Source organism: Terrapene carolina, unplaced genomic scaffold (assembly GCF_002925995.2).
Source record: "Terrapene carolina triunguis isolate 2854851 unplaced genomic scaffold, T_m_triunguis-2.0 Scaffold438, whole genome shotgun sequence".
NCBI lineage: Eukaryota > Metazoa > Chordata > Testudines > Emydidae > Terrapene > Terrapene triunguis.
Window position 1 is genome coordinate 36793 of NW_020664789.1, and position 10146 is coordinate 46938.

Genomic DNA, 10146 nt, shown 5'->3' on the forward strand with positions numbered 1-10146 from the left:
CAACGAGACGGCTGTTCCCTTAGGACACACTGGAGTGAGGCTGTGCCCAGCCCCACAGCCCCTCAGCTAAACTCCCCGGCCTGCTGCAGCCCGCTCCTGCCACTCCGCAGACGTTCCCAAACCTCCCCGCCAGCCTCCCTCCGCACAGCCCCTCTCGGCCAAACTCCCCAGCCTGCTGCAGCCCGCTCCTGCCGCTCCGCAGACGTTCCCAAACCTCCCCGCCAGTCTCCCTCCGCACAGTCCCTCTCGGCCAAACTCCCTGGCCCGCTGCAGCCCGCTCCTGCCGCTCCGCAGACGTTCCCAAACCTCCCCGCCAGCCTCCCAGAGTCACACTCAGCCCACGGCAGCATCGGCGCCCTCCTGGAGCCACACAGCCGCTGGCGAGGTACCTGCTCCAGACCAGCGCCCCAGAGGAGGAAGGGGGCCCAGATAGCTCGGGGGGGGGAGATGCCCCATTCCAGAACAAAACAAGAGCCCCACTTACCAAACCATCTGTCTGGGCGGAGTGCGGAAATCGCAGCTGAATTCACCCAGCTTCTCCTGCAGGGGAAGAGACGCGATTTACAGGGACGTACGGCTGGGAGGTAAGAGGAGCGCAGGCTCTGCTCAGACGGGGACATCAGGATCCTCCGCCAGGGCAGCTGTAGGAACCTTCCCGGCACCACGTGCCGCATTGAGCTGGTCACTAGCACCGCGGTGCTGTCTGCGCCCCCAGGAACACCAGCGCCACGTCCACACGGAGACCAGGGTACGGCTCTGCTCCATCTGCTCTGCCCAAGAGCCCAAAGCTAGGCAAGCCCCAGCCAGCATTGCACCACTGGATAGGAGTCAGCAGTGTGCCCTTGTTGCCAAGAAGGCTAACGGCATTTTGGGCTGTATAAGTAGGAGCATTGCCAGCAGTTCGAGGGACGTGATCATTCCCCTCTATTCAGCACTGGTGAGGCCTCATCTGGAGTACTGTGTCCAGTTTTGGGCCCCACACTACAAGAAGGATGTGGAGAAATTGGAAAGAGTCCAGCGGAGGGCAACAAAAATGATTAGGGGGCTGGAGCACATGACTTATGAGGAGAGGCTGAGGGAACTGGGATTGTTTAGTCTGCAGAAGAGAAGAATGAGGGGGGATTTGATAGCTGCTTTCAACTACCTGAAAGGGGGTTCCAAAGAGGATGGATCTAGACTGTTCTCAGTGGTAGCAGATGACCGAACAAGGAGCAATGGTCTCAAGTTGCAGTGGGGGAGGTCTAGGTTGGATATTAGGAAAAACTTTTTCACTAGGAGGGTGGTGAAGCACTGGAATGGGTTCCCTAGGGAGGTGGTGGAGTCTCCTTCCTTGGAGGTTTTTAAGGCCCAGCTTGACAAAGCCCTGGCTGGGATGATTTAGTTGGGGTTGGTCCTGTGTTGAGCAGGGGGTGGGACTAGATACCTCCTGAGGTCCCTTCCAACCCTGAGATTCTATGATTCACTGAGGCTGTCTCAGACCCAGCTGCTTGTACCACAGGCTCCGGGGACTCACGAGAGCAGACTGCAGCCACGGCCTCCCCCAGCCTAGTGGCTGACAATGTAGAACTGATGAATGAAATTGCTTTTAATTGTTCACTTTATTAATGTAACTTCATAAGTAAAGTTTTATGAATGAAACAACATTCATTCATAAAACCGGTTACCCCAATAACTGGCTAATTGACAATTAAGATGCTTGTTAAGAGCCATAGCGTTCAGCCAGTTGCCTTTGTAAGTTTCACTGTCAATCCAATTCCTGCTTAAATCACTGAGACTTGCACTGTTTCAGTAATGTAACTTCTGTTCGCCATTCACTACACTTGTCTACTTCTGTTCACTGTTTGCCATATTGTAAATTCAAACCCCATTTTACAAATGCTCACTCCATTTTGTAAGCTTGCTGCAACCTTCATTTTTGCAAACCCTGCTGTAATCTTATTAGCTTAGTTTAAATGTGTGAATGAGGGATGTATGGATAATGGAATCAACCTCCAGCACCAGCCTGTCCTGATTAAATAGAGTTCAAACACCAATGGCTGAAGATGCAGACAAGAGCCCTAACAAAGTAAGAAGAATCCACCCTAAAAAGAAAAAAACAAAGGTGCAATAGAAGGAACATCAAAGCCAGGTCCCAGGCTGAAAGTCACATCTGCAATTGCCGGGTGATCAATCACCAAACCCAGAGGCAGCGTGACACAGCAAGACCCATAGACTCTGGATTCAAACTAAAGCCTACAAAAAAGGATGGGTGAGATGGAAGACTTTGGAGGGTAACATTCTGCTGCCAACATGGAAGGGCATCGGTGCATGCCCAAAAGAAACCCAGCCCTTCCTTGTGCCCGGCTTTCCTGGCCAGTTACCGCCACAAGCTACGAACCCAAGCTGCGAACTCAAGCCACGAACTCAAGCTATGTTCAGGACTGGTAACTATGCAGCCACCGCAGAACATCTGATGGATGTGTGTGTGTGTAGGGGGGGAGATAGGTATTAGTTATTGGTCATAAATCAAATTGCGTTATCATAATAAATGTGGCATCTTTGTCTTGCCCCCTAAAACGATCCTGTGTAGTTTTGTCTGCATCACATTATGTGACGGACAGGCAGCGCCCGAGGGGCAGCACTCACCTTCAAGGAGGACGTCCCCATCCAGATAGAGCCCGTGTCGGTGAACAGGGCCAGGTAGCAGTAGTTGAAGGACACTGCCATCTGCACGTACGCGCCAGCGTGAGGGCTGATGCCAGGTGGAGTCTACAATGCAGGGAGAACAAGACAGAGGTGATAAAGGGACAGACGGACACAGCAGCAGCTCAGCAGGGCGCAGGTTGGGGGGATTGGCACTGAACCACTAGTGCCTGTGAAAAGGGCAGAATCCCGGAGAGCGCTGTTCTCTCTCCAGCCTGTGAGCAGCGGCAGTGCCACCCCAGGGACACAAGGGGAGGGCAAGCGCGGGCTTTACCAGCTGTGCGGGGAGGTAGAGGCCTTTGGTCTCCAGGTCTGGATCTGGCCCCTCCCACCAGCGATTGCTTCCCTGTCGCTCGCTCACTCACTCACCACCACGGAGCAGGACGTGTTGTCCAGGAGGTACAGGTCCTGGCCAATGGCTAACAAGATGATGGTCACTCTGTCCTGGGACAGGACGGCCCAGCAGGAGGGGAGCTTCTGCAGACCTGCCGGAGGGCAGACACAGGTGGTCAGGCCCCTTGCCCAGCCCCGAAGGAAAGGGCGGGGGCAGGGGTGGCATACCTGGTACCTCCGGCATCCTGCGCAGCTTGAGGTCGTCGATGTTGGTGGTGAGGGAAAAGCGGTGCGCTCCGGTGAGGATGGCCACGCCTGTGCCGTACTCCGTGTGGAAAACCTTCGCCTCCCGCACGTGGTTCTGCAGGACCTCCTGAGCCACGAGACAGAGAGACAGGGGCATGGCCCAGGGACCGCCACGGAGACTGGGGAGAGCATGGGATCGCCAGCGGGGGCCAGAGAATGAGACCCTGAACTATGGTCACGGCCGGATGAGGGACTGGGGCAGCCCCTTCTCGCTCTACCGCATGGCTCCGAGTTACAGCCACAGCCCGCACTGCCGCTAGCTAGTTCTCACTCCGACCAGCCTATTGGGGGGTGGGTGAGCCGGCGATACAAGGCCTCAGGCCTCTTTGCCGCGGTTGTCAGCTAAACCCCCGGTACTGCAGTCACGGTGCAAGAGGCGGGGAGAGCCCAGCGCCCGGGTGAGATCCCGGCACCAGCAGGAACCCCAGTCTCCTGGCACCGTCAGGGCTCCTGAGAAGCACGGCAGAGATGCCATTTGCACAACCGCATTTCCAGCTCATACTGTGAGCCCAGCTCCGCCCTGCCTCCTCAGGAAAGGCTCAGCGGGAGCTCTGCCCAAGGGACACCTGCCGTCCCAGCCAACCTGAAATCGCGCAAAGCTCGCGCCTCGATTCAAAGGATGTTCCGAGATGAGTGGGGCCCTAACCTGACGACAGCTCCTCCGGGGTCCCTCAGGCCAGTTCGCAGCCCCAGTGACAGCCGTGCCCAGCTTCCTGGCTGCCCCCTCCCAGGGCCCAGGCAGTGACTCATGCGTGGATCCAAGGCCAAGGATGGATTTGGGAGCCTCACCATCCCCAGCGCAGTCAAAGGCATATAATGTGCCAGTTTGTTGGCAAGCGGAACACAGTCCCCTCCCCTCTGCCCCCGCCAGCGCCTTTCGGGGGTCAAAGCACGGTACACACAGCGACAGAGTCAGCCTCACATCATCCCCTGGGAGCCAGGCCAGGCCCGGGCCATGACTCCTCAGCTCCAAAAAGGAGAACAAAGTCCCAAGTGGAACGAATTTGTTCCAGGTCATGCAGCAATTAATGGCAGATAAAGAAAGAGAACCCAGGAGTCCTGGCTCATGGCTCCATGCTCTAACCACAAGATTACACAGTCCCTCCCACAGATGGGAATAGAACCCAGGAGTCCAGGGCTCCCAGAACCCCCGCTCCCAGCCCCAACTCCCGTCTAGAGCAGGGAACAGAACCCAGAAGTCCTGGTTCTCACTTTCTTGATCCAAATACCAGCCCAGCCTCCCTTCGCTAACGAAGCCACCCAGCCCGCGCCATCCGCACTCACGTTGCCCATGCTGAAGTGTCGCTTGAATTCACAGAAGAGGTTGTAGATGAGGACGGTGCCATCCTCCTGGATGCAGAGCAGGTCCTCGCTGGCAGTCCAACCCAGCTGCACCACCTGGCCGCTCTTCCACTGCGGGGAAGGACAGAACCACGCCCAGCACATCAGTCCCGCTGCCCGGGGGGGGTCACTTTCATACAGTGACAGGAAACCCCTGTAACTACGCTGCGGAATTCACACCAGCCCGCACAGCAGAGCTGGAGCCATAAGCCACCTCTCTGGGCCTCCAGCCTCTGCTGCTCCAACCCCAGCCATCAGGCCCTCCTCCTTGGCACCTGGCTGTCCCTGGCCTTTCATGACTCCACCCTGCCCTGGTTCTCCTCCTCCCCCTCCAGCTGATCCCCATCTCCATGGGGTCCCACAGGCCCCCTCCTTTTCTCCCCATATTGCCCCCATGCAGCTTCAAGTGCATCCTTCTGCTGCTGACCTGTCCCTCCCTTCCCAGCCTCTCCGCCTCCAACTCAGTCTGTCTCCTCCAGGAGGTCAACGTCTCACGGCCATGCCCTCCCCATGTCACCGCCTCTGTCACTGCTGGTACCACCACCTCCCTCGCTGCTCACACCCAGACCCTGGGCACTAGCTCTGGCTCCCCCAGGCTGCGGTATTCATTCATTGTTACAGAAGAGGATTGAGCTGAGATTGGGGCCCCACTGTGCACACAGTCAGAGACAGCCCCTGCCCCAGAGCGTTAAAATGTGATCAGGAACAGTCAGCATGGATTCACCAAGGGCAAGTCGTGCCTGACTAACCTAATTGCCTTCTATGATGAGATAACTGGCTCTGTGGATAAGGGGAAAGCAGTGGATGTGTTATTCCTTGACTTTAGCAAAGCTTTTGATACGGTCTCCCACAGTATTCTTGCCGCCAAGTTAAAGAAGTATGGCCTGGATGAATGGACTATAAGGTGGATAGAAAGCTGGCTAGATCGTCGGGCTCAACGGGTCGTGATCAATGGCTCCATGTCTAGTTGGCAGCCGGTTTCAAGCGGAGTGCCCCAAGGGTCGGTCCTGGGGCCGGTTTTGTTTAATATCTTTATTAATGATCTGGAGGATGGTGTGGACTGCACTCTCAGCAAGTTTGCAGATGACACTAAACTGGGAGGCGTGGTAGATACACTGGAGGGTAGGGATAGCATACAGAGGGACCTAGACAAATTAGAGGATTGGGCCAAAAAAAACCTGATGAGGTTCAACAAGGACAAGTGCAGAGTCCTGCACTTAGGACGGAAGAATCCCATGCACTGCTACAGACTAGGGACCGAATGGCTGGGTAGCAGTTCTGCAGAAAAGGACCTAGGGGTCACAGTGGACGAGAAGCTGGATATGAGTCAACAGTGTGCTCTTGTTGCCAAGAAGGCTAACGGCATTTTGGGCTGTATAAGTAGGGGCATTGCCAGCAGATCGAGGGAGGTGATCGTTCCCCTTTATTCGACATTGGTGAGGCCTCATCTGGAATATTGTGTCCAGTTTTGGGCCCCACACTACAAGAAGGATGTGGAAAAATTGGAAAGAGTCCAGCGGAGGGCAACAAAAATGATTAGGGGTCTGGAGCACATGACTTATGAGGAGAGGCTGAGGGAACTGGGATTGTTTAGTCTCCAGAAGAGAAGAGTGAGGGGGGATTTGATAGCTGCTTTCAACTACCTGAGGGGGGGGGTTCCAAAGAGGATGGAGCTCGGCTGTTCTCAGTGGTGGCAGATGACAGAACAAGGAGCAATGGTCTCAAGTTGCAGTGGGGGAGGTCTAGGTTGGATATTAGGAAAAACTTTTTCACTAGGAGGGTGGTGAAGCACTGGAATGCATTACCTAGGGAGGTGGTGGAGTCTCCTTCTTTGGAGGTTTTTAAGGCCCGGCTTGACAAAGCCCTGGCTGGGATGATTTAGTTGGGGATTGGTCCTGCTTTGAGCAGGGGGTTGGACTAGATACCTCCTGAGGTCCCTTCCAACCCTGATATTCTATGATTCTATGAAAATCAACATAGACCAGACGATGGGGGAGCGAGGCACTGAGACGCTAAATGACTAGCCCAAGGCCTCACAGAAAGGCAGTGGCAGAGACATGATCTTGGAAGTCCTAGTCCACCCCGGCTGCAAGCTCCTGGGGGCAGGGCCCGAGCCTGTTCGGTATTGAGTGCATTGTGGGCTTCACTGGAAATAAATAACAGCTAAAATTTGGATAATCCATCCTCCTACTCCAGGACGTCTCCTGATTGCTGCCAGGGTCGGCGGGCTGTGTCCAGCCCCTCCTCCCATAGGCCACTGTCAGACTGGCATCTGAAGCACTGGGCCTTGCCCACTGCTGGAGGCGGGATACCACAACACACGTCACTGCTTCTGTGCAGCCTAGGAAGCCCTGTGCTCCAGACTTCCCGCCCCAGACGCAGGCCAATCAGTTCCAAGCTCCTGAAGACACCTCGGAGGGACACACGGGAAGGAAATAAAAGTGAATTAGTTGGGGGTTGGTCCTGCGTTGAGCAGGGGGTTGGACTAGATATCTCCTGAGGTCCCTTCCAACCCTGATCTTCTATGATTCTATGAACATAGTGGAGCTAAAAGGATATCGCCTGCGTCCAGGTGCTACCAGTAGGACAGGCCCACAGGGAGTTGGCACTAGCTGGCCACACCGAGCTAGGCACTCACCAGAACGCTGGCCAGGGGAACGCCCGAGGCCGAGTAGATCTCCAGCAGCGGTCGGGAACCAGGTGACTTCTCTTTCCTGAAGTTATTCTTCAGCAAAGCTGCAAGAGACAATCTGCAGTGAAACAACAACAGGGAACCCAAACCACCCTGCTCTCGGGAGACCGTCAAAAGGCCCCGTGCTCCCCAGGACTGCAGCGGGACAAGGCTCAGCCTCCTCCCCTGCATCACGGGTGAGCAGTTCACCATTTCCCACTCCTAATTTACATAATCCTTCCTTGCCCCTCAGTTCCGCTCAGACAATGTCCCTAGTCTGGTCAGTATCCCTTCCTGGTTCTCCCCATTAGCTCCTGTGCTGCGGGGTTTGGCTGCAGAGGAAGATGTGAGAAGTCTAGCGGAGACGCACTCTGCACAAAGGCTGGCATAGAATAACCTCTTCCCAACCGAGACTCTAACAGAGGGTCACTTTAAAGCAGGGTGAAAGGGGGGGGGGGGGAAATCAAAGATTTTCTTTAAAAAAAATTAAATGCAGGTTTATTTTTAAAAGTTCATCCTATTTAATCTTAAATTTGAACTGACAACCTATACTAGGGCCTAAACTTACTACACTCTATAAAAATAAATGAAATACAAAAAACAACATTAAGTAGTATGTTTGCTGCTGAGGTTTTTAAGAAAGTCAAAGCACAGAACTCGTATAGTCACTGGCTAAGCACTGGGAACTAATGTTTGCTGAAGTGCTAAACCGGCTTTTGACAGCAGGTGCAGAGAATGTTTTCTTCAATTCAGTTTATTCAACTAGTCCAGTTCAATGACTAGTTCATTCAAAGTGAAGAAATCAAATGGATGTTGAAAAAGCAGGAAAGCTTGTTTTCCTCTTCCAATCTACGAAGAAAACAAGGTGTGAGAGGATGAAATCTACTAGTTCTAAAATCCCGAAGGAGTTGGTAACCAGAAACAATCAGTTCCATTCACTAAGATAAGATAATACTTACTTCCTTTGTTTAATAAGATCATAACATAAGAACGGCCATATTGGGTGAGACTAAAGGTCTATCTAGCCCAGTATCCTGTCTTCCAACTGTGACCAATGCAGGTGCCCCAGAGGGAATGAACAGAACAAGTAATCATCAAGTGATTCATCCCGTCACCCATTCCCAGCTTCTGGCAAACAGACGCTATGGACACAATCCCTATTATTGTTTAATAAATCACGTTTAAATGCAAAATGTGTTTTGATGAACTTTGATACTTTTTTCTTATGTATACAGCACATTTAAGGTATTTTTACTTACTTAAATAAAAATTAAATGCTGGTTTTGTGCATTTTAATTGAATATGAATTTCCATCTAAATAAAGCTTGAGCCAAATCACAATAAAAAATTAACCATCTAGTAAATAAGAAATGCATCATTCACCATTTTCCATCCTCATAAAAAACGTAAAAATTAAGAATATGAATAAATAGAATTGCTTAATTAAATGCATATAGATATAGTGTAGCCTCTTGGTTAGCCAAAAGAAGCATGACGTTTAGGGTAAAAGCTAAATTTAGTTGGAAATCTACATATTTAAATGGTGACCAACCAATGAGAATCAATCTTTATTTTAGGAAAATAACTAGAAAGTACAAATGCAAAATACGATTCCAGTGGATGATTTAAATCAAGGTTTCCTGCTGGCTGATTTAAACCACGATTACAATCAGTGATTTCAATCCCTTTGGTTGAAATCGACGTATCCTGCTTTAAAGCTCTAGCCCTGGGGCTATTTGCCCTGGGGAGACAGGGACACGTGTGGTCAGGAAGACAAACTGGCACCTCAGGATCCAAATGGACCTGCTGCAAACTGAGCCCCCACCCTGGCCTGGAGCAGAGCTAGCAGCTTTCGGAGAATGAGAACATCCAAGGTCACACAACCCACACCACAACCCTCTCTCCATTAGGAGAGGTTGCTTGTCCTGGCCGTACCAATGGGGCCCCCATAAGGTGCAGCAGCCACCAGGCAATCCCGCAGATCCTCCTTCAGGTTCCATGCCATGCTGTACAATTCAAACTTCCTGCAGCAAAGCAAACAAACGAGAGGAGAAGTTAGGGACCTGAGAGGGATCACTCGCTCTTCCTTCCCCGTCAGCTCCAGAGCCATTCCTTCGGCAAGGCCCAACCCTGCTATAAACTCCGTGCCAGCAGTCCCCTGCACTCGCAGGGCGCCCTGCTGACCTCTACGGCACAGGATGACAGACCAGGAGGGTAACTAACAATGGAGACAGATAGGGGCTCCACAGAGCAGCACCCTGCCTTCAGCACCGCTCAGCAGGTTGTGAGGGAATAGGCCTGGCTGGCCTCCCTTGCACCGATCAGAACATCGGCGAAGACTCGTCATATAGGCCCGCCCTGCAGGCCACAAGCCTGAACCAAACTAAGTGTCATGTTCTCTGCCAGTCTCGGTCAAGGGTCTTGACCAGAGAAGGGAGGGGGGCCAAGGAGGGAAAGAATGAAAAGCCCCAGCAGCAGCACTAATGAAATATGTTCATGGCTGGGGAAATATGATAACCGCTGGTGTGAAGCAATAGGTCACTTTAGCTGGATGCAAACTGACTAAATGCAGCTTCTCCTTTGGGTGATCTGTGACACCCCCCCGTGATGCCAGCTAAATGCAAGGTAGCCAATCATGGTTCTCTTCTGGGTGCTCTGTGACCTCCCCGAATTTCTAGCTAAATACAAAACTAGCCAATCGCGTCTCTCTTTTGGGTGCCCAGTAACCTCCCCCCGGTGCACTATCGGTAACACCCCGGAAAACTAACATGCACCCTACCGAGAATGTACCCTAACTGGTGCCAAGTTTTGAC

The 10146-nt window shown here is 52.7% G+C and overlaps 1 protein-coding gene across 1 annotated transcript in view; it reads right to left on the bottom strand.

Moving 5' to 3' along the window:
• Positions 1-9443, bottom strand: part of VPS16 (VPS16 core subunit of CORVET and HOPS complexes) — a 23637-nt gene extending 14194 nt beyond the window's left edge. The window contains exons 1-7 of the mRNA XM_026658401.2: positions 9269-9443; positions 7301-7398; positions 4606-4734; positions 3244-3388; positions 3052-3167; positions 2626-2748; positions 485-540 (exon numbers count right to left, since the gene is read on the bottom strand). Coding sequence (XP_026514186.1) covers positions 485-540; positions 2626-2748; positions 3052-3167; positions 3244-3388; positions 4606-4734; positions 7301-7398; positions 9269-9443 — 842 coding nt within the window. The remainder of the gene's footprint in view (positions 1-484; positions 541-2625; positions 2749-3051; positions 3168-3243; positions 3389-4605; positions 4735-7300; positions 7399-9268) is intronic.
• Positions 9444-10146: the final 703 nt, after the last annotated feature.